Raw genomic sequence first — 25,247 nt, forward strand, 5'->3', positions numbered from 1 at the left:
TTCATTTGTCCATGCTGTAAAGTTATTATTTTGAAACAAATAGTGATTTACAAAAACTTTAAAAATAGTAGTAGACATCACATGCTGCATTCACCCAGACATCCCTAATGTTGACGACATATACAGCTGTAATAAGCAAGACTGGAGAACTAATGTTGAAAAGAATATGAACTAAACTTGTCTAAATCTTACTGGCTTTAAAAATGATTTAGTTATCTCTATGTTACATGCATTCGTGCTTTGCCTGCATGTATGTCTGTTGTGTGAGGGTGTCAGGCTTCCCTGGAGCTAGAGTTCAGACAGTAGTGAACTGCCATGTGAGTGCTGGGAATTGAACCCTGGTCCTCGGGAAGAACAACCTGTTGCTCTTATCTGCTGAGCCATCTCTCCAGCCACAATCTTACTGCTTTTAAAGCTAATCTCCGTGGTCCGACCCAGGAGACAGGCTGGTATTCTGCATTATACTCAGTTGTCATAATCCTTAGTCCCCTGGTTTATGGCCATGTGCTCATCTTTGTTGTTTCCTTGTTTGGGGATTTTATTTCTACTTCTCTGCCCTTTAGATGAATAAATACTGCTGAGTTCATTGTAAAATGTTCTCGTTTGGGCTTCTACGTTGCGGTTTACTTTTGTTGTTGTCTATTATTATCATCATCATCATCATCATTGTGTGAGGTGTGTGTGTAAGTGTGCAGGCCAGCACACATGTAAATGTAGAAGAACAGCTTTCTGGTGTTGGTTCTTTTCCTTTGCCTTTGGCATGGCCTCCAGGAATCAAATTCAGATTGCCAGGATTACAAAGCAAGCACCTGTACTTGCCAAGCGATCTCACCTGGCCAACAGTGTGATGTTTTCTTATGATTAGATAGGGATTGCTTATTTTTTCAGGAATACTGAAGAAATGATCAGGAGACACAAATGTGTGTTATGCAGAGTTACGTTCACGTGGATCATTGTGTAAGGCTCTGTCTTCTGGATCTACTACCCACTGAAAAGTTAGTTTTTCCTTTTGTAAATGAGAACTACCTTTGTCACTATTCCAGTATTTTGTTCTTATACAGTGTAACTAACTGGTTTGTGCATTTATTGGTCTGTCATGCCTATGATTATTGCTGTAGTCTTTGCCTAATAATATTTCCTTATTTCTCTCATTGATTTACATTATTTAAATGCAATTCTTCTGTATGGATGGGCTGTTCATCTATGCCTATTTATTTATATCTATGGATTTATAGATATATTTTTTAGAAATCATTAGTCAACACTGTTGTGTTTATTTTTGTGGTCATCTTGCTCCAGCTTTGACCATTGTTATTCTCTCTAATTAAATACTTTATCCTTTTGATGTACTTTCATTCTTTTTAAAACGTCTTTTTTCTGATGTCCTAAGATGTTCCACACTTAGTTTCTCTAATCCTTTTTATAAGAAATCACCTCTCTAGTAAGCTGTTTTATTGATAAATGGTATTCAGACAATAGCAATAGCTCCTAAGCCCTCCCAGCAAGAAGTACCAAGGATATGCACATAACTTGCTAAAGCGGCGTACTCATTCACCATGCTTATTACCTGTTCTGAAAACGTGAGTTCATCCTGATAACTCAGATTCCAGTTCAATGCACGGAACTTCATTATAACATCTTCCAGCTATCCCTATTTATAACTCCTTGCCTTAACAGTAAAAAGAGTGCCTGTCATAATGTATAGTCCTAGATCACACAGAAAGTAGTTATTGAATTGCTAGCTCATGTCTTACTATCCAGTCAAAACGTTGTTTTCAAGCAAACTATTTGTTAACCTCTCATCCCCATTTATTGTAGCTGTGTAATTCACCCGGTTATGCTGTTCATTCTCAGTACAGTTGGATTCATTTGTGACAGTATTCCTCTTTGAGCTCTCCATATTGATTTTTATTTTGGAAATGATGTAAAGCACTACCAATAGTTCAGAAAATCCCCCCCCCCAAAAAAGAGGTATTTGCTGGGTGGTGGTGGACCACGCCTTAGTCCCAGCACTTGGGAGGCAGAGGTAGGTTTTTTTATTATCAGAACTATATCTTCAAGGTAGAACCCTCGAAGTGGAATTTCTTCGTCAAATTAAGTGCATATGTACTTCAGTCTTGCAGGTCATCTGTCAGCTGTCTATAGACCTCTGGGTATATAGATTAATGTTAGTCTTTGTGACATATAAATTACTGAACAAGTCTTACTAATTTGTGTAAATTTCTTTAGAATGTAACTTTCTTGACTAGTTGCATTTAGCACATTAAAAAGTATTGAAATCTCCTTGGAATCAGGGTAGTTAGTATTGCATATTTTTCACAGTACAAATACTGTTGTGATATGTCACCAGCCCCTGATGTAAGTAGCAATCACATATTTACATTTACAGTTCTCTGAACACAGGTGCAATTCACAGCATCCATGATCAGCAGTAGAGAGCGTGCAATTCCAGGACTTCACAGCAACGCAGAGCCTGGATACAATGCTTTCGGAGCCGTTTGTCTTGGCCTCAAGGACGTTGTTAGGGCTCAGGGGCTAGGGCCTAGAGCCTCACTCACTCCAAGCAAGCAACATTGTCACTGAGCTATAGCCTCAGCCTTTTCAGTTTTGAGGTAGTCTCTCCCAAAGTTGTCCAAGCTAGGCCATGAACCATGTGGTCAGGCCAGGCTGAGCGTACATCCTTCCTGACCAAGCCTTTCAAGCAGCTTGCATTTTCAGACCTGCACCACCAGACCCAAGTTAGGCCTTCCCATTTCGTATCAACTGCTCACTAGTATGGTTTGCAGAAACACCAAACAAGCTGTGACATTTATGTAGCAAAAAGTCCTCACATGCATTATCTCATTTGAACCTGTGAGTAGACATACATGAGACATACAGTCAATATCTGTATTATCTGGATGAAGAAGCTGTGTTTCACAAAAGTTAATATCACCTGAGGTCAGGTATCTACTAAATACAGTGGCTAGAGGTGAACGTAAAGTTAGATTACATTTTCCCAGCTAGCTCATGACTACAATGAAGAAATTGTCAAAGGCGCTATATATTTTAAGAGATACCACCACACAACACACACACACACACACACACAGAGAGAGAGAGAGAGTAATCAGACTTTTCCTTAAGCCGTGCTATCAGCAGAGGCTAAATACTTGGCCATCCCTATGCTATAATATTTAGTAGGTCTGAATAGTGTCGAAGAGAGTGGGCTTGGTCTCCATCCCAACCAATTGAAACTGACCTCAGCGTGGGAGGAGGTTATGCCTCTTGGTAGAGCCACCTTTGTGAACCACTTACATGAGGTCTTTTTCTCTCAAATGCTCGTTGTCCTGCAAGGCTCCTGGAGGGATTAAGGAGAGTTCCATTGGGAATACAAGGTCCAGCTGGTATGCCACAGCACTTGCGTCTTGTCGTTACTGATTCCTATAGTGACCAGTGCCCTCTGTAGAACACTGTGACAGACTTGCGTTTGCTTCCATATTTGCTATGTTTTGAGCTGTATGTTCGAGACTAGCTTCATGCTGTTGAGGACCCTGCTCTGCATGCTTTGTGTCTTGCCACAGCATCCGCCATTATTCACAGAGTGTTTCTGCAGTGCCTCTGCCACTTTGAGTGTGTTTATGCATAGCCACATAGACTTACCTGCGTGCTGTCCCTTTCCATCCCTCAACCTTTGGACAGGCTGCTTTCCCATCCAGACTCTTGCCATTGTGCCTGCCTTTGTTTCTCCAGAGAACTCTTGGCTGCCGTTTAAGACCCAGCTGACCACTTCTTTGAAGGCTTCTCTGTCATTCCCCCACAGAGGGTCCCTTGCATATTTATAGCATGTTTTAAGAGCCTGCTCTGTGCCAGGCACGTGCTGGGTACTAGGCATATTGCACTGCAGAGTGGCCATTACTCTAATGTGAGAGGTAGGCTATTAAATAAGTAAACCCTGTACCCAGGAGAAATAAATGACTGGGCAGTGACTCTGATCACATGAGATATGGAAAATGAGAAGGAAGTAGGGATAGAGATGGATTAACATGATACTGTGACTGCTTACTTAGTTATTCTCGGCTACTCAGCCTCACCCTCACACCCACTAAAGCAGCCTTGAGCTATGTCTGTATCCCCAGCTCCTAGGCTCAGTACGTCACACGGTAGTTCCACCACTGGGATGTCGCCTGTTAGAATGACGCCATGCCCTGTGGTCCTAATGGACATATCTGATAGTAGACAGGACGAGGTGTTGTGTAGTGAGGAGAAAAGGGGGAAATGATGTAGGTGTGTCTTCTATCTGATGATTTCATTGGTTAATTAATAAAGAAACTGCTTGGCCTGTAGGTCAGAACATAGGTGGGTGGAGTAGACAAAACAGGATGCTGGGAGTGAGGCAGATGCCTCGGGCAGTCGCCATGCCTCTCCTCTCTGGGACAGTCGCCGTGAAGCCAGCTGCCAGGTCAGATATGCTGAATCTTTCCTGGTAAGACACCACCTCCTGGTGCTACACACATTACTAAATATGGGTTAAAGCAAGATCTGTGAATCAGCTAATAAGAGGCTGAAACTAATGGGCCAGGCAGTGTTTAAATGAATACAGTTTGTGTGTTGTTATTTCGGTGCATAAGCTAGCCAGGCGGTTGGGAGCTGGGCGGCAGGAACACAGCCTGCTGCTCCTCACTACAGTGCTGGCTCCCATCTTCACATCTTGTTCCTACCATTACTGTTTTGACACATTATGAAAGTTATTCAATCTCTAGGTGACTTGATTTGCTGATCTCTGAGGTGATAATAAGAAGACTCCACAGGCTTACTGTGAGGGTCAAATCAGATACTTAGCCAGAAATCCTTCCTTAGTCCAGAACCTGACTTATGGAAGGTAGCCTATAAGCTGTTGGTAGAAATGTTTTAGCACTCGTGAGGTTCACTGAAGAAATGAGCTATGTCAGAATAATGAAGTCGAAGCCTAACTTCAGTACACAGAGCAAGGCCAAAACCAAAACTAAATGCCCTGATTTACCCACAGTTACTGCCTTTATTGTATAATTTAATTTGGACAAGGGAGAAAAAAAGCAAACGAAAACTCCAGACACAAGTGACTTTCAAACCAGGTTAGCAGCTGCTGTGGTCTCTTTATTTGCTTGTATGGCAGCCTGTGAAAGTGCCTTGTATCGTTTGATTTACCCTCTTCCGATAGTTCAGGACTCTTGTGTTCTAGCCTCGAGTCTCAGAGAAACAGTTGTTCACAGTCTTCTGACCTTGGGCCTCCCTCAACTTGTGCATTTCCATCTTGTAAACAGCACAGTAGGCACAGGCTGTGCTGGGAGGGATGGCATTGGAGCACCTTCTACTTCCCTAAGCAAAGGCAGTCTTCAGGATACCGTTAGCCAATAAAGTGATGCCAATACCAGAGAAAATCACAGTTTTGTTTTATTCTGTTAACTTTTATTGATTCTTTGTGGATTTCACACCATGCATTCCAATCCCACTTATCTCCCTGTCCCCTCGGATCTGACCTCTGCCCTTGCAGCAGCCCCCCACCTCCCCAAAAAACCCACAGAATTTAAAAGAAAAACCAAAGACCAAACATAACAAGAAACAAACAGAAAGGAGAAGAACCTTGTCGTGGAAGCTGAAGTGTTGCCCATTGTGTCGCACAGGTTACCTTGAGTCTGTCTGTTCATCTTGACTTTCAAGTATTTGCTGCCAGGAGTCATTGGAGTCATTGGTCTGGCCCTAGGCCTCTGGTTTCTGCTACAGCCCTGATAATGGGCTCTCACTGGGGCTCCTCTTGGATATCCTGTTGTTCTCTGTCATAGATACCTTGCAGTTTTGGATCTGTAGGTTCATCCTCTTCACGTGTGCCAGCAGTTCATAGATGTGGTGGGTGTTAGGGTGGGCAAACTCATATCCCTAGTTCTGGATCTGGGTGGCAGCTAGGTTGGTCACTTGCCAGCTTTCCCTCCTTGTCACTACGCTGAGTGAGCTTTTCAGCACTGCCTCAGCCACCAGCCACCTTACCAGTGCAGCCTGCAGCGGGGAGCAGGGCTGATTCTCCTGCTCTACGGACCTCAGATCCAGGTCACCCACACTCAGTGCAGGGGCACGTGAAGGGGCAGGGCCAGCTCCAGTGTGCTGCCCATATGAGGTGCAGGGCCCGCTCTCTTGTGTTTTGTAGCTGGTGTGGGGCAGGGTGAGCTCTCTCCCTCTGGTAACCCTGGGGCCAGCTCTCTCGCCTGCCACAGGTAGCAAGAGGTGCCATATTTCCCTTACCCATGCCACTGCCTGGGGTCAGGGATCGGCTCTCCTGCTCTCACACCTTCAGTCCACAGGGTCAGTGCTAGTGTGCTGCCCAGGTAAGGTACATACCTGTGGTGAGGGGTGGGGCCACTTTCCCACGGTGGGGGCAGCTTTCCCCTGAGGGGCAGGCTAGCTATCCCAGAGCCAGTGAAGGGCAGGGCTGGTTCAGTGCAGCACGGTTCCAGAGACACCAGTGGGGTTAGTGTAGGGTATCCTTTCTGCTGCTACTACTGTTACATGTATGCATGCAATTGGAAAGTGTTAATGAATACTGGTGTTAGGAGGAACTTAAGAAAAATCTCTGTGGTACTTTTAATTGAAAACACTGGGATCATGATTGTTGTTCTATAAACATTGGCTTCCTGTAAGTACTTTGTTACAGGAACCCTTGGGTATGAGCAGAATAGTTTTTGTTTTGCTTTTTTAAAATAAAAAAAAAATCACTGAGATGGTTACCGGAGTTTTGCCAAGAGATATTTCCCGGGTTGTATTATTTACATGAGAAATTTATTCTGCCTTTCTAAATGTAGTCAGCACAGTTTAGAAAATACCTCCCACCTCTGTGGTTCCAGAAATCAAACCATGTCATCAGAATAAGGAAATAACTAGCAAACAATTGCTCTTTCCCTTTTAATGTCTGTGGCATGGGCATCAAGGTTTTCATTCAGAGATAATACATCTTAACATTATTCTGGCTGCAGGTATTAAAATCTGTTTTCTATGCTTCATAAATGTTAGGGCCATACTCACCTATCAAACTACACACAAGTCTCTGGAGAGAGCCCCGTTTGCTGATTGGTGGCTCTAGCAGGGTGGTGGGTTGTGGAGCTTTTCAGGGGTAACTAAAGTACCTCCGAGACTCTAGTATAGACATCTGCATTTTAGTAGTGGTAGAGGGATAAAGAAGCAAGAACATCAGAGATAATGTCATGGTTTTCAATGACAGGCTCTTTTTATAAATGAATAGATAGATTTCTGATATGGAAAGGAAATTTGCCATAACAAATACATTCCCTTTGCTGCACTCTAGCCTGGCATCAATTAAATTCTACTCTATGTATAATATACTCTTAATTCCCAACAGCCCAAGAAGAACTAATGTGAAAAGTTATATGTTCTTACATTTTACAAGTAATGAACAGATGGAAAAAATTATACTGATTCATAAAGAAATTTGCATGTAATATAACACACCTCAAAATGGTGTTTATGTGGTCGTTTTTTTTTTCTTTTCAAAAGTATTAGAGTTACCTTGAATAAAATTTAGATAGCACTTGGACTTTTATAATGCCCCATCTATAATTTACTTGTATTTATTTCTCTTGCAAATATGAATGCTTGAAAGCATAGGTGACCTTGAGGTGAGTGAACTGGTAAAGACTGTATTCAATGCCAGGGAAATTACAGAATGATTATTCACCGCACACAAGGGTTTGTCATAGGGCAAGCTTTCTTAAAGCATTTCAGATTTAATTTAGTTTAAAAACATTCATTTGCACACAGCATTTCAGGAACAGGTTCAGTGAGGAGATGAGCCCTAGTCAATCATGGGTGGGAGGTAGGTCCCTAACACTGCTAACGTCAAGACTTTCTCTGTTCCTCCCGGCAGCACTGATTGCCATTGGGCGATACAGCGTGACCATAGAGACGGTGGACGTTGGATGGTGTAAAGAAATCACAGATCAAGGAGCCACCCTGATTGCACAGAGCAGCAAATCCCTGAGATACTTGGGACTGATGAGATGTGATAAAGTAAGATGGACTTGTTTGTTTTCTGCATGTAGTTGCTATAGTAACTAGCTTAATGCCATATTCTCCTCCTACATGCCCATGCACACTTCTGGCCATGTAGTTTTTGCCCTGATTTGCTAAAGTGTTCAGGATTTTTGTATTTCTGATTAATAATGGATTTTTGTACTTAAAAGAGAGGAGGCAATCACGTGGTATCATCGTAGAATTTAGCTTCTTTTTTTTTTTTTTTTTCTCATGGTATTTGTTTTTATATTTAAAAATCCAAACAATTCTCAAGGAGCAAGAATCTCCCCTCCCCCATACCTCCCCTCCCTCCCTCTCAAGGCCAAGGAGCCATCAGGGTTCCCCACTCTATGCTAAGACCAAGGTCCTCCCAACTCCCCCCAGGTCCAGGAAGGTGATCGACCAAGCTGAGAAGGCTCCCACAGAGCCCGTCCATGAAGAAGAATCAGAGCCCAGAGCCATTGTCCTTTGCTTCTCAGTCAGCCCCCGCTGTTGGCCACACTCAGAGAGACGGGTTTGGTCGCATGATCCATCAGTCCCATTCCAACTGGAGTTGGTGATCTCCCATTAGTTCTGTCCCACCGTCTCCATGAGTGAACGCACCCCTCTCGTTCCTGACTTTCTCCCTCATGTTCTCGCTCCTTCTGCTCCTCATCGGGACCTTGGGAGCTCAGTCCAGTGCTCCAATGTGGGGCTCAGTCACCTTCCCCATCTGTCGCCAGCTGGAGGTTCCCTCACGGTCCTGACTTTCTTTCTCATGTTCTCTCTCCTTCTGCTCCTCATCAGGACCTTGGGAGCTCAGTCCGGTGCTCCAAGGTGGGGCTCTGTCATTTTCTTCATCTATCGTCAGGTGGAGGTTCTATGGAGAATTTAGCTTCTTATCCCTAAATTCACAGAGCAGAATTTAAGAGGCTGCTGCAAACTGCGATTTATACGGTTTAACAAATGAAATTCTAGAGTTTAAGTTTCGTGTAACAGCAAAGTGTCAAATTGGCTTTTCCTGAGTATTCATTCCATTTCTGCACACATATATGTTCTGGCCATTGGAGGCAAGAAGGAACCAGTCTGTGTCTCCCTGCACATCAGGTTGTCTCTCCTATCGCACGCTGTGAAGTGTCCCCAGAGGCCCAGCCAAAGTGCCATGGAGCTGTCCGTTGTCAGGGACTGAGCATGAGTTTAGGAATGGGACTGCACTTAACAAGACTGAGAAAGAAACGGAGAGCATCTGTGCAGCCCACTCAGCCCTGAGCAGATGTTCTCTCCTCTGCAGCTTCCATGATTTCCCTATAACAAATCAAAGAATTAGTTCTTTATTTGTAATGCCAAATAAAGGCTAAGAAATCTCAGACACCTGAATAAGGCTCCGTACCCAAAGTCTTTGACATCTGATTCCAACATTTCTTAAACGTGCCAGAGGCAGCCTTTAGCCAGGAGGGAGCTTGCTTTGAAAAGGTGTGTCTTGAGATGTGCTCTAACAACGTGCTGGCATCTTCTTCCAGTTTACAGGCCTGGGCCACTTCCGCAATGAGTAGGGACAAATCTGTTACAAGAATTGATACTAGACAAACATGTTGTCAAAGGCCATGTGTTTGTCTACATTTTCTCAGTGTAGACAAATCTGGGGCAAAAATAAGAGTGGTCCAAATCCATTGTGTGCTTTGTCATTTTTGACAATAGATCTAATTGTTGTTTCCAAGGTTTTAAAATCTCAACTGCACTAGACCTTTCCTGGTTATGTTCTAGAGACTATATTGTATCTTAGCCCAGCGCAGAAAGCTACTTGCTTTGTATCTTAGCAACAGCACTGAGACCCACCGGAGCAAGTCTTCCTCAATGCTCATCGCTGGCTAAGAGGATGCGGACGCCCACCTTGTCACTTTACAGTCAAGGGTCTGCGATAGGCAGAGACAGTAATAGGCAGGCTCTTCAGCGTCCACCAAACAGCCATGCCACATAAATGCCGTCTCAACCAAGGACTCCCAAGTGAACGCATTTAGAACCACTCTTTCCAGCCTGTCCTTTTTATATTTTGTACCTTGAAGATCAGCTTCACCTTCAGATACAAATTACAACCATTTATATTCTTGTTTCTTAGTTTAGAAACTATTCCACCCCATAGGCTAAGCAGCATTTTGTTGATTTTAAGTTTAAGAATTCTGGACTTTACAAAAAGACTAAGTAAAAGCACAAATTACTACAAAATGAGATAGAGAGGTCATAGCAATTAGTGGTGTCCCTAAGGGTTGCAGTCTATTCTGTGTTCGGTTCTGCTCTGTGAGTCTGTTGCCTCTGACACAGTACCGTCTGGCCATAGCCTGCTGCAGTCCAGCCCAGCCCAAGGAGCTCAGTCGTGCTGTCTGGCTTCCTGAGACTCGAGTCTGCTCAGAGCCAAACATGAGGGCTTCAATGAGAACAGAAGACATTTCCAAGCCACACGTGACGTGCAAGCAAAGTATTGAACAGAAAGTTGGATGGCAAATCCAAACTAAAGTAGTTTTTCAGATTTCCAATTTTGCTTTATGTCATCCATCTTTAAATTCTCATCAAGACCCTAAGAAAGATTTGCATGGAGGAGAAAAGCAGCCCATAGTAAGGGGAGTGTCCTCTGGGGCCAGAGCGTGGGTTCAGATATGGGCTTACACACTTAGTAGTAGAGTGATCCTGAGCACAGCTTCTTGCAGCATTTGTGAAATGAGGATTATCCTAGTACCCATCTTGTAGAATTGTGAACATTTAAATAAATTAATGAATATAAAGTGCTTAGGATAATGTCAATCATATTTAAAATACCCTGAATTACTATCTTTTTAATGACATAGTAACTTGTAGTATACAGTGGTATGTGAGTTTATGAATATAATACACAGCCACATCACATCACATTCTGGAAGCAAATTTAAAGGGGAAATAAAATACTCAAACTATAGAAGATACCTTTGTAGTTTCTTTGTAGTTTTTTACATCTAAACTTCTGTGTTCTATAGAAATATACAAATAATCACACTTTCTACACATTTCACTGATAAAAACAAATGTCTCCATGGAACACTGCATTTGAGTAAAGTTCCTAACCCATCTGCTCAGGCACAGAGATGAAGAACATAAGACACTGATGTGGGTAGAGAAACTAGCAAGGAGAAAAAAGGCAAACAGGAGTGGAAATAAGAAACAGTAAAAGCAGGGCCAAGGCATGGAGATCTGCTGCGTGTCCCCAGTATTAGTCATCATGCCAACAAAGCATCAACAACCAAAGTGGTGCATACCACTGTGTCACTATAGCTCAACCTGTCCTGCTAACCACTAACAAAAGTCATTAGTTAGTTTTCCCCACCTTGTTTGGCACACCATCTGGAGCCAGCCAAGGGCCAAGAGACTTCATTGTTACACAATTAGACACCTGGACATGATTGTGGCCAGCAGGATCCCTGAGCTGGGGAGACATGTCAGTGAGTTTGTAAGTCTCTCTATCATGTTCTGGAGTTCTCTGGTCCTTAGAAATCACAAGGTTAGCTGGGTATTGGAGGTGAATTCCCTTAGTCCCAGAACTGAGGTGGGGGAAAGGGGACAGAGATGAGGCATAGACTCTGGTTCCAGGTCATCCAGGGTTACATAGTGAGACTCTGTCTCAAGAAAAGAAAGAGTTGGTAGAGTCTAATTGCATTTTCTTTCATATATAGGTTTCATTCGGTACTACTTATATTTAATTTGGAGGCTATATTTAGCCAAACTTGTACTTTCCCCTACTTCTGCTTCTAAGAGGTTATAAGAATCATAACAAAATGTCTTTTATTTGTTGTAGGAAAATCTGAATATCTCTGTCTCCTCTCCTGACCCCCAGATGCAAAGCATTAAACATATTCTTTGCAGCTGAAAAAGCATGTACACGGATTATCAATGTCTAAGTAGATTTGCAGTAAATTTGTTTGGCTGCAACACTGCTGAGTCCTGGGGAGGCGCCCCCAAGCCCTCCAACCACTGGAGCCTTCCCCACGCAGCCGTAAAGTTAGGAAGTGCATTAAGAAGGCTCTGAGTAGCTTTTCCGATGACTGGATGGATAAGCATGTTAAAAGGTTTTGAAGCTGACGCCACATAATCTCCTAAACTTTAATGCATTGTAAAAACCAAGAGAAGAAAACGCTGTGTGAGACTGCTTTGATGAACTGGGGGGAGCTTATTCTCTTAGTCTCTGTTCAAAGACTTACTTGACCTTGGGAATTAGAGCTGACCTGAAATCACCTATCAGTTTGACTCACATTTATTTAGTGACTTAGTTAAAAGTATGTAGGTAATCGATGGGACTGAAATAAAAGCAATGTGTTTACTCTAGCTTCCCAGCCATAAACAGTCAGTGGTGACTTTGTTCATAGAAATGGTTTTCACGACTTCAGTGAATTCTAGACTAGAGATCTGTTTCTTATGGATATTTCCTATTCTTACAAGGCAATTGGATAGAGAAACAAAACTGAAAGGGGAAAAAACGCATGGGAAAGCTGGTAGGGCAAATGGAAATGCAATGTTCAAGGTTAATGAAAAAGGGTTTTTGGGGTAACAGGGTGATGAGAAGAGAGAGGCACAATGGATTGGCATTGGCTGGAAAAGGAGACCTCGCCAGAGGCAACTTGGCTGGCTTGGGAAACCTCTGCAGTGTGTGTTAATACCAAAGTTTGGAGACACAGGCCTGAATTATGAGCAGTGAATAACATCATAAACGTAGCAATTCTCAAATGCCAAACCCTTGTGAAAAGCAGTTGGATGGAGAAATGCTGGAGCTTTTAAAAGCTCCCTTTCACTTTCTATTTTTTTTAACTTCATGCAGAACTAATTTTACACACTGTTCATTTGATTTGAAAAATGCCAGCGTCTGGGGTATCATTAAAGAGCGTTATTGAGGAGCCACTCTTGGCGAAGCTTTCACTTAAATGCTTAGTTCTTATGTTCCTGCAGAGTTATAAACTAGGAGAAAATGGACCCGGTTTATACCTTAGGCCATCCGCCTTGCCCCCACACACAACCATCACCATTAGGCAGGTAGATGGCCCCTTTCTGCTGCTGCCGTTCTCCTGGGCCACTGGAGGTGTCTGGAAGGCTTGTGTGGACCCTGAAACTCCAGGACTAGACATTAAACAGACTGTGAAAGGTCCACTCGAGTGTCCTGTTGACAAAGCCTCCTGGAATTCCTTTGATTTCTGGGTCGACCATAAATTAGTAGAACTACACAGGCGTGAAGCGTCCACCAGTGGAAAGATCAGGGAGGCTGCTGGGGGAGGAGGGTCTGCCTTTGTGGCCTCTATGATCACCCAGCTGCCTGCAGGCCAGGGGCCCAGCAGAGGCGGTGGCTCCTATTGGTCCAAAGCATGAAAATAATCAATTAATATTCATTTCTATCAAAATTCACTTCCAAGGACCGTCTTCCTCATCCGCCACAATTCTTGAAATTCTCAGTTGAAGAGAGGAATAAGTGATTTATTTTGATAAGGTCGCTTGCTATAATATCTTCTCTAGGATGTTCGAAAGCCTGACTCTCGCAAAGAATTCCTTATTAAGTGGCAGAGAGATGGGCTAATGTGGAAAACAGGTGATAGGAACCGTCAGCCAGAGCTCTGGTTACAGCCGTAAGATACAGAGGGGCCCAGTACTGTGTGCCCAAGTTAATTCAGGAAAATTTCACCACTGAACTGCTTTTCTCAGAAGGCAATTATGGGACAAGAAGGCCTCAACAACCAAAATATTCTGTGGGAAAAAAAAATGGGGGTTTTTAGTAGCTTGTTTAGGAATTGTGAGCAGGAAAGCCCTATTGGGAAAATAATAGACGGTCCTGTAACTAATACATAGAACTAACTGGAAAAATCAGTTTAAGGGAAAAATAATTTGTGGGGCACTGTGTCCAGGACTGTTTTGGGTAGCAATTCAGCCATGAAGCAAAGTTGAGTTACCTGCAGGCTCTCCTTATCCCCCCACGTATGCACAGCTGGTTTCAGATCGCCCTTAGCCAAATTTAAAATTAATGCCTTGCTGGAAAAAAAAATACATTGAAAAAAATACCTTTCTGTCTACGAAGGCAGAAGTGTCTGACTGACCTACGCTGTACAACCTGTCTGAGAGAGCTGTCACTGCACAGCCCACCTTGTATGCCAAAAGAAAGGGCGAGGAGAGGTGGTGGAGGGTAGAGGCGGCAGGGGGCTCCAGGCTCTGGCAGAAGTCTTGGCTTGAAGTATCAGCATCTTCCTTTTGCTGATGAAACACTTCGGCAGGTGATTTTCACGTCAGGAGCGCTTTAAGACACATTTTACAGCCCTCTCCTGATCATCCCTGGTAATTGAACAGGGAGAAGCCATGGGCTGAGACTCGGGGTTATCTCTCAGCTTCATTCTAGCCAGTGTTCCCAATCTCCGTTCCTTCCCATCCTATTTACCCGGCTGCCGAATGTCACTGACACGCCTGTCCCGAGCTCAGCCATTAAATCAGAAAACACTGGATGGGCCTCCTTGGAAACAGGCAGCACTGGTCAGCACCGTGCCATGCTGCTAGGCTTTTCACTTTCTGTCATTTTTGCCACCTCTAGGACCTTTCAGAACTTAATCTCGGGCCTCGGACTCACCTGAGAGTGACCTGAAACACGATGATAATAGCTTGTGCCCCAGAGGGTCATACAAGAGAAATTGAAATGAGAGTAACCACTGAGCACAAGTCGGGTTCACTCTAAACAATAAATAAATATTAGCTTTGCTTATCATTAGTATAACTATGTTCTTATTTTTGTGTGCATACCTACTTTGGAATCTTTTACCTGACAAATTCATCATGGTGCCCTAGCAGGATCATAATTTCTAGCTCTGAATACAAATGCACATGCTAAGTGTTGCTTTTTGTTTGTTTTTGTTTTGCTTTTGTTTTGTTTTTTTCAGGACAGGGTTTCTCTGTGTAGCCCTTGGATATCCTGGAACTCACTGTGTAGACCAGGCTGTCCTCAAACTCTGGAACTCAGCCATTCTCCTGCCTCTGCCTCCCAAATGCTGAATGCACCACTTACCCAGCTACATGCTAAGATCTGAAAAACAAAAACCAGTCTCCTGAGACACATGCAGCAATATTTCAAAATAATAGAAGTGTTTTCAGTCATCAGGATTCTGTTTCATTAAAAGGAAAGAGAGGAAGGCAAAACCTTGAGGACCACTTGGTTTTATATTTGTTTGACTCTGTGTTGAGCAGGGTAAAGACCTGCCAATCAAAGCCAGGCAGGATCCAGATAGACTAGGGTTTGCTTCTGGAGAAGATCGACTTCTGGTAGGATCTTGCAGATGTAAGTGCTGCAAATAGCTGCTGTTAGGGATTTGATGTAAATGAAAAACATTAGCTTATTTTCCACAAACTGAAGGAGCGTCTGCAGCCCCACCCCACTCCCAAATACTGTAGAATCAGTAGCCCGCTATGCCGTGTTTGCCTGAAGGCGCCCCCACCAGCATCATTGCTTCACAGTCAATATTCGCCTTGGAGCTTCGAATTGGCTTCAGTAATACTACGAAAAATGAGGCTGGATAGCATTGCGATTTTTATATTTAGCTGGTAGAAGGGGTTAAAGGCCGCTCACTAACCCTTGACCAAGCACAAACAGGGCTGGCTTCACCCGCCTGGAGACTGAGGGCTCCTACAGTCGGGCAGGAAAATTGAGGTCCCCCCAACACTCAGTGACAAGCTGTCTGCTCCTGCCCTGCTTACCCTCTGAGAATCGTGTTTCTTTTGTCGTAAGGTTTTCAGAGAGCAGAGCCTTTCTCCTTCAATTCTGTCATATATGTTAGTCATCAATAAATGTCTATTGAGTGGCTCACGATGTACTGCAGTCACTGTGGTCGGAGAGAAAACATAAAGAAGTCGTCCCTAGGCCTCTGGAGCCCGAGAAAGGATGGCAAGTCGAATCTCGTGAACTTAGATAGTTGTGCAACTTGTTGGTCCATCATTTAAGAGAGCATCCGAGTGATTCTCCTGAATCAAAACTCTTACATTGGTCCAGTGTCAGCCCTGCTGCTGCCGTCTTCTACCCCCACCAGCACCACCCTCCTCCCTACCCCCATCCTTTTCCTTGTTGTTCTGGCACCCTAGTGTAACCCTCCTGAAAGGGTTGTCTAGGATGAGTTCTCCCGGCTCTCTCGTTGTTCCTCTCTTTCCAGTTTCACCCTCCACTGTGCTCTGATATGATGCCCTGCCTTCAAACAGCACCCAAGTCCTGTCTCCAACTTGCCGTCTCCTGGCAACTATCAAATGATTGCAAATCCCAATCCACGCTCACCACTGCTGACTTTCCCATCTCCAACCACCCTCCTGTCCCCCAGTGGTCTCTTCCCTGGATTACAGGAGGGGCTGCCCTCATAAAGCGAACAATCTTAGCTCTCACTTGCTGAGGTGGGGGCATCGACTCTTCTCATCCTCATTACACGGAAAGTTCTCGTTCTTTAAAACAGGACCTACACCAGCATCAGGCCCACATTACTCATTAAACAAATATGTATTAGAGGCTGGGTGACTGTGTGGATTGCTTCTGTTTATCATAATGTAGTCTCTTCATCACATAGCAGTCCTTTGTTGCTGTCTTTATTCAAAGTCTCCAAGACTTACCATATGAAAGTACTATATAGCTAAAGCAAGCAAGTTGACACCATTTAGAACCCACTGCCTCTAACCATTTGATAGACTGAAAAAAGGTATCTAGACTGAAGGAAATAACCAAGTAAAAAGATGCCTGAGTTAGGTTTAATACCCATTCTTGTAGGTAGAGGATTCTGGGAGTGGCCAGCGGGACAGCTAGCCAGAGCTCAGACACCTGCGTGTGTTGTACTGACCTCCTTGCTAGGTCCATCCCTGGAATGCTCTAGTTTCTGTGGCAGTTCTGCTTCTCAAAACCATACCCAAACAATGAAAAAAAAACTTATTTTCAGATTTTAAAAATAATTTATTTAACTTTATTTTATATGCATTGGTATGCCAGATCCCCTGGAACCAGAGTTACAGACAGTTGTAAAACTGCCGTATGTCGGTGCTGGGAATTGAACCACGATCCCTAGCAAAGCAGCCAGTGCTCTTAGCCCCTGAGACCATCTCTTCAGCCCCCAGATTCAGATATTTTAATATAGACTTACTGATCATATTCATTTGGAATATATTTTTGCTGATAATCAGTTGTTTGGGGAAGCAGGTCAGACCCCTCAATCTCACCTGGTAAAAGTACAGTTTTAGGAAGCTAGATTTTCTCAGATGCTTGCTTGGTGATCACCAGGTCCTGAGCCTTTGTATATGACAATAAACTAAAAACTGAGAAGCGTAAGAAATGAAAACCATTAGGCGCAAAAGAAAACTCTTTTTTTTTTTTTGGTGTAGAGAGTTTTCTTCCTCAATTATATTTTCAACTTAGCCTCTTAGAGTTCATTTAGAAACACACAGATGTGTTCCATAACTACAGTGTGCTTGCCACTGTGGACTACATTCATTATCCTATTAGGGCCCAGGTTTTTCAAATCGCTGTTCTTTTTGCTGAAGCATTGGGGCTCGACAGATGAGTCCTCTAGGTGACTCAAGCTCTCCCCGTGTCCTGCGTCCATGTTTTGGTTTTGCATGTTTACTGCCTGTGTAAATGCGTACCTCGGAGCATTGATCAAGCCCATGATCAAGCCTAGAAGCCCGGCCCGAAAAGCTTGCTCTCAGCTTGAAACATCCTTCACGGTGGAAGATTGCTTGGTGAGACCAGGGATGAAAATGTCACTAACTTTTTCTCTGACAGTCAGGTTATTGGACTTCCTGTCACACTAATCTCTAATTAGAGCTCAAGTCCGCGAGCCCAATTCTCACTTAACACTGCAGGCGTTTCTGTGATCCCCGTCTCCCAGGTTCTTCACTGCTTTCTCCCTGTGCTAATTCGAGTGAATAGAAGCAGCGCTAGTGTTAACAGGCAGCCCTGCATTTCAGGGGAGAGACAGCATGAAGCCAGGCCCGTGGTGCTATTGACAGAGCAAGCATAGCACGTCCAATCATTGCCGATTCTGAAATGGAATGACTGCATTGACAAAGTTGACTGAATTACAAGGCTGCCCTCTCAGGGTCACTGCATTCTCTGGGTCTGTCTCTTCCTATGCTCTGGGATTTAGATGAGGATTTTGTTTGTCGTCACTAAGGAGTTCTGTGCTTGTGTTCTCTCTTTCTCTCACTCTGTCTCCTGCTCCTTCTTCTCCCATGCCTCCCTCCCTTCCCTCTCCCCAGCCCCTCTCCCTCCTGCACGGGCATTTCACAATCTTAATATACCAAGGAACCAAGTTCTGTCTTTGTCTCCACACTGAAAGAGCTCAGCACGAGTAGAGCTTTGTGTCGGAAACATACTGCATCATGTGTGCTCCATGACCCAGCTGACCCCCACGATTAGCAAGCGACATTTAAGATTCCAATGAGATATGCAGGTTTTCTTCTTTTAAGGTACTGCACAGTCTTTGGTGGCTTCTCTCACACTAGTCCATATGAGAACTGCATTCCCAGGCTCTTTGTTCCCCATTAGCTGCTGGGAAAGTCAGTGGTGACAGTTAGAAGCCTGATGTCAGGCATGAAAAGAGACACCCGTGCGTATTTAACAATCCAAGAACAAACCTTATGCAGCACAGCAATGAATATTTGAAAAAGATGACTATAGCCCCCAAGTCCCCTTCTCCAGCTCCTGTAGTCTGTGCAGTGGGGAGAGCGTCACAGAAGGGTGGGTACTTGTTGCTTTTACTCCTTGCTTTCAGGTGCCAGTGGTAGGATATCAGCTGTTCCCTCCAACCTGTGCTGTGCACCCGACTCTTCTTGAGAGCCTTCAATACTGATCCTTACAAAGACTTATACAGTTGCCTGGGAGATGGCCTGGCAACCAGGGTTTTTAAAGAGATCCCCTGCTCATTTCTGATAATCAGTTGGGATGACAGCCACTATGTTCTTGTCTGTTCCGATGACAGACACAGTTTGATTCCACTTCAGGAAGCATGTATCATATGTTTGTTTTGTATGCATCACTGTGGGGCTCCTGGCTGAAGCCTTGGATAAGATGAAAAAGGGAAAGCTGCTTACGTAACAGTTGGGAACAGGACTCTAAGACTCACCTGATGTTGAACAAAAGAGATACAGGTGGTATTGAATTCCTGGTTTCCAGTTCTGCCCAGAGAAGCACAAGTAAAATGTGGCTTGTCACTACAAACCAGCGACATGAAGAATCCTGCTAAAAGGAGAGAGAAATGGATTCATTAAGTTCTCTGTAATTCCACAGAGAACCATGCACATTGTAGCTATGGCGGGTTCTGGAAAATCAGTCCATCAGCTGATGTTTCACTCTCTGCCGAGGGCTGGTGATGAAGCTCCATAGTGGATCACTTGCCCGGCTGACTGGTGTGTCCCAGTTCAGCAACCAGCACCAAGGGGGAAGCAGTATCTTGTCCTGCAAAATGGTCATAAACTGCACTCCGATGGGCCATCATATCACATGCAGATGTTGAGTGACACCAACTTCTATAACTATCCCCCACTTTCAATACGCATCCATCTTGGAGCCTGTGGGAAGTAGCTGAAAGAGCACTAGAGTGAGCACAGAGAGACTTTTGCCGGCACCCAGTGAATACCATGGATGTCCAGTGTCGTTTCCCAGAGATCCAGTTAACAGAAGCCGACTCCAGGGTCAGTTGCCCCAGAGACAACACTCTGCCTCTGGGCTGCCTGGAGTTAGCCCCTAGGGCTGTGAGCATTGAGTGACATTGCCCAGGGAGTCTGTGAGCAATGACAGACCAGTTGTCAGAACTGGAGTCCTGAATTAGGAGGCAAGCCTGAGTGTGCTGTGTGCGTTGTGAGCTCTTCCCACCTACATGGGGGGACCATTTTCTTCACCTCTCACCTCCTCAGAGCAGAGCCATTGGGAACCAGGGGCCACTGCAGTTTACAAAGTAGCAGGACTGGCTGTTCTGTTGTCACAGACAGGCTTCCCTTCTTACCTGCACACGGTGTATAACATTTAATATATGTGGCACACAGACAGACGCTGTTTTTGAAAGTCCGCACACACCTGTCTTGGGAGGCATTTCCCAACACGCTGGAGCCCTGCTCTGGACTTCCCTCTGTGACAGCTTGTATTCCTCCTCTCAGCTTTTGCTATTGCTGCAGTCATTACCTGTCTTCCTGCTGTGTAGAAGCTCCAAGGCAGCACATCCCATATCCATCTTGCTGACCATTCTCTCTGTGGAACATGAGGAAACATTTCGCTGGGAAGAAGGGAGAAAAAGCCGTTCTGTTTTGGGTGCTGGACCCAAGCTGGCTTGTCAGGAGGGCCCTCATTATAGCCCTGAGCTTCACCCTGTTTTAACCACACCTTGTTGTCTCTTGAAGCACAGCGCCATGTAGTCTCTGCAGGCCAGTGGCATCCGTTATTTGTAAGAACAGCCCTATGGAAGAGCTTGTCAGGTGCTTGGAATGTATTATATCCCAACTGGAATCTTTGTTTCAATGATTAGAAAGTCTTACAGGGCAGGTGAGCATCGGACTCACGCTTCGTGTCAGCAGTGTTAGGCAAGTGCCAGAGCACTATATATTAAGATGCTTAGGTCACTCTAACTGGCTCACTCTGTGCACTACTGATTTCAACTGTACCACATGGCATCCTCACATGACATGTTCGCATGCAGACAACTGGAAAGTAGTCGATGTTCATCATATGGCTCCCTTCCCACCCACGAGGTTTTCTCTCCAACACCACCAGGTACCTTTTGTAGAGACTCCATCTCAGGAATTCAGTGATTTTTGCACTCATGATGGTGGTAGAGAAATAGTTGCCGGGTACAAGACTATCTAAAACAGGGATATACTTCTGTTATACCTTACTGATCATTACAGTTAAAAGATTAAGACAAATTTTAAAATATTTTGCCAATGTAAAACCTAATTAGCTTACTTCTGTCTTATCCCAGCACATGAAATCTATTTCTGCAGGGAGTATCGGGAGCAGTTGTTATAATTTAGTAATTTCTATTAACCTGGGACTGTACTCTCTGCTGCCTGTCATACTACAGTGATAGGGAACCAACAACAACAACCAAAGAAAGCCACTCTATTCATTATTCCCATGGAGGAGCCAAGTTCCAAGGCATCCTCCTCCCCTAAAAAGAAAAGGTAAGATGACATTGTTTGTTCTCTCTACCACCAAATAACTGACATCAGAAGAGACCTTAAATGTCTTGAAATTTTCAGACTTTCCATGAGGCCTTCTTGAGTTAACCACTAATGCTGCCAATCATAAATCTTCTAAGATGTAGGTTTTGTAAAGTATTGGAAACCTGTTTACATCCAAGATTCTTACCTGTCTCTTGTTGGTTTGTGTGTAACTGATATTGAAGGAGGGCTGCCATCCGTCAACCCAAAGTACAGTTAGTCCATTTCATAGAGCTGCCTGACAGCCTTGTATAGGGCAACAATTTCTCTACCACTATTATGAGTACAAAATCACTAAACTCTTGGAAACGTGCTTCTGCAAAGAAAGTACCAGGTGGTGTTGGAGAAAAACAATAAAATCCAAGAGTCAGGATGAGCAGGAATGTAAACAGACTGCACTTTGTTCAAGCTGCCCAGACCTGAATAATCACACAGAGACTATATTAATTTTAACACAGTGATGTGGGATTCCCTCTGTGTGCTGTGATTACCATTAATGAATAAAGAAACTGCTTTGGCCTGTTGATGGGACAGAACTTAGGTAGTTGGGGAGGACTAAACTGAATGCTGGGGAAAAGAAGGGCAGAGTGAGAGAAGCCATGGATCCTCTGCCCTGAGACAGATGCTGGAACATTACCAGGTAAGCAACTGCCATGTGGCAATACACAGATTGATGGAGATTGGTTTAAATTAATATAAGCATTAGCCAATGAGAAACTAGAGCTAATGGGCCAAGCAGTGATTTAATAATTAATACAGTTCTGTGTGATTATTTTAGGTCTAAGCTCGTTGAGCAGCTGGGAACAAACACCATCCTCCAACAACACTGTTTGGCCAATAGCTTAAGCATATTCCTAGCTAGCTCTTAACATCTTAAATTAACCTATTTCTATTAATCTGTATATCACCATGAGGGTGTGGCCTACCAGTAACTTTCCCACATCTTTCTCCCTTGGCAGCTACATGGCATCTCTCTGACTCTGCCTTCTTTCTCCTTGCATTCAGTTTAATTTTCCCTGCCTAGCTCTGTTCTGCCCTGCCATAGGCCCAAGTAGCTTCTTTATTAGCCAATGGTAATAAATATATTCACAACATAGAAAGGGAATTCCACATCATCTCATCTCCCTTTTCTGTCTAAATAAAATGGAAGGTTTTAACTTTAGTATAGTAAAATTATTTATAAAAAAACAGGTATCAAGCAAGAATTACACTTATATTATTTACTTTATTTTGTATCTGGAAAGTTTCATATCTAATTTATCTTTTGTCATAACTAAAGAAAACTGTAACTATCTATCTTCAACTCCATCAAAAGACTCCGAAGGATAAAATATTACAGGAAATACATTGTAAGCAACTTTCAAAGTTCTAGAATCTTGCTGCCTGGACAGTCACCCAAAGTTCTTCTGTAACATTGTAGGTACCCATCAACCTGCAGGCTCATAATATCCAGCATCCATCAGACTTCTCCATGAAGCAGGAAATGTGAAAGGCTGTTTTGTCTGTGTTGGCAGTTTATCAGTCACTTTCTTCTGTGTCCTGCAGAATGTCTGGCAGTTTCTTCTATGAAGCAGAACCCTGCAGGATCATTCCATCCTTTGGAAAGTTCAACAGTCACTTTTCTGTGGACCCTGCATGTTCCAGTTTGTACAGCATACCATCAGACAGTCCAGGCAAGAACAGTTTCTTGCCCAAATGGAAAAGTCTTGTCACATTTAAGCAAATTTTCATAATGAGTTTCTTCAATGTCCATCAACCTCTTGAAGTAGATTAGTGTTACCCAAAGCAGGACATGTCTCATTATTGAGAAAAGTCTTAAGTTTTTTAAACATTTTTAAATGCCCACATTATGTAGGTCTTTGAAAGGTTTGAAGAATACCTATCCATCTGAAATATATCTCTATTTATCTAGAAAACCTAACATAACTAAAAGTTTGATTATTATAGATGACTTTCTATTCATCTGTATTTCTTAATTATTCATTACAAATTTAAACAAGCTGCATAAACTCAATACCTTAAACAAGAGCAGAAATAATATACAAAGTACAACCAGAATCAACCTTATACTTGTACCAGTAGACCAGGATCCATACCAATACAAAGTATTCATCTCTATATCATATCCCCCTTATTATTATTACCTTTTTTTTTAGAAATTAATTGTGACCATTTATACCTAATCACTTTTAAATGAAAACAAACATTTATAAACAATTATTTTGGGAATTTGGGTGTATTCTTCTCTAAACTGCTTCATGCTGTTTTTTTTTTTTTTTTTGGGTGAAGTATTTTTAGGATTCATGGAGACCTTTCAGGGGGTCTTGTTCCATCAAACTGCATTAACTTGGAAGGAATCCACAGGTTCTCATCTTCTGTGGAAACAAAAGCAGAACTTCTTTTTCCAGAGCAACATATCCTTAGACTCAAATTTTGAAGTCAAGACACCTTTATTTTGGTTTAGCCTAGCAGCTCTCACAATCAAATGTCTCCCTTCATTTAACTCATTAGCAGTTAAAAAATTTCAAAGAAAGCCCAATAACATACATAATCTAGACTCTTATTGTATTTTCCATTTTTTACGTGTTTTTTTTACTCTATTACTTTTTTAATATTTATTTTAAGGAGGTATGTTTACCACCTCTTCAAGCCATGCTCACTGCCCCAGCTCCAGGGACATAGCAGGTCTGTGTCACCATTAAGCAACTTGTAGCGCTCTGCTCAAAAACCTTAAGTGCTCTATAGAAGGATCTCCTGAAAGAGCCAGAGCCATTCATGCCCTTAGTTTCTTAAAGGAGCTGCATCTCTACTTGTGACCCACAAACGCAGCCTATCTGAAAAAAAAAAATGCAGCTACAAGAAGCTGCGCTTGACTCTCATTTTTGTGAGTCTAGAAGCCTTCTTTTTTTTTTCTTAAACTTTCTTTTAGGTCTTATCTTGATCCATGCCCGAGACAGTAGGCGCCATTGGTAAGCGGAGACTGCACTTTTGTTTCCAGCTGCCCAGACCCGAATAATTACACAGAAACTATATCAATTACAATACTGTTTGGCCAATAGCTTAGGTGTGTTCCTAGCTAGCTCTTACATCTTAAATTAACCCATTTCTATTAACCTATATATTGCCATGTGGCTGTGGCCTACCGGTAAGGTTCCAGTGTCTTTCTCTTTGGACAGCTACATGGCATTTCCCTGCCTAGCTCTATTCCACCTTGCCATAAGCCAAAACAGCTTCTTTATTAACCAGTGGTAATAAATATATTCACAGCATACAGAGGGGAATCTCACATCACAGGAACTTCGGTAGTTAAAGGACTTTGAGACAGAGGTCAGATGGAGACTTTAGATATCCTCATTGTAATAAAAGTCTGTGAAGACTTAACTTTGACTAGGCACAGTACTGGCATGTTCCCTTTTTGTGTATACAGAACAAATTCTCCTAATAACTCCTGTATTCACCAAGCCAACAGATATGCATCGAGTGTGTACTGCATAGTAGGTGTGTGCCCTGGGCCCCAAACAAAACACGACTGCTGCCTTGTAGAACCTGCATCTTAGTTGGGTGAGAACAGCAGTCAGTGTGTTTTGAGTGGAAAACAGAGTTGAAGGAAGTACTGCTTGTTGTCAAGAAACTTACAGTCTGGGTATAAAGTAAAAATGCTGTTATCACTATCTCAAACTAGACTGGAACTTTCTCCATTAAAGAGATAAGTACATTGGGCTGGAAAGATAGATGCTTCAGTGAATAAAAGAACTAGTTCTGCAGTCATGGAGACATGAGTTCAGATCACCAGAATCCAGGGCTCCACGTGTCTGTAACCCCAGTGTTGGGGGATGGAGATGATAGTCATTGGACAGCCAGCTAGCCAACATGGCATGTTCCCGTTCTACAAGAAACCCTGTGTCAAGGGAATAAGGCAGGGGATGATGGTGGAAAGCATCCAGTGTCCCCTCTGACCTCCACATGAGGCACTAAGGCACACATATTTGCACTGTCACATGCATGTACCA

At 43.3% G+C, this 25,247-nt stretch overlaps 1 protein-coding gene across 1 annotated transcript in view; it reads left to right on the plus strand.

Annotated features, from left to right (window-relative positions):
• Positions 1-25,247, plus strand: part of Fbxl17 (F-box and leucine rich repeat protein 17) — a 472,414-nt gene that overhangs the window by 440,068 nt on the left and 7,099 nt on the right. Inside the window, exon 8 of the mRNA XM_038340434.1 lies at positions 7,892-8,034. Within this exon, the coding sequence (XP_038196362.1) occupies positions 7,892-8,034 (143 nt within the window). The remainder of the gene's footprint in view (positions 1-7,891; positions 8,035-25,247) is intronic.

The sequence above is a fragment of the Arvicola amphibius genome, chromosome 8 (assembly GCF_903992535.2).
Source record: "Arvicola amphibius chromosome 8, mArvAmp1.2, whole genome shotgun sequence".
NCBI lineage: Eukaryota > Metazoa > Chordata > Mammalia > Rodentia > Cricetidae > Arvicola > Arvicola amphibius.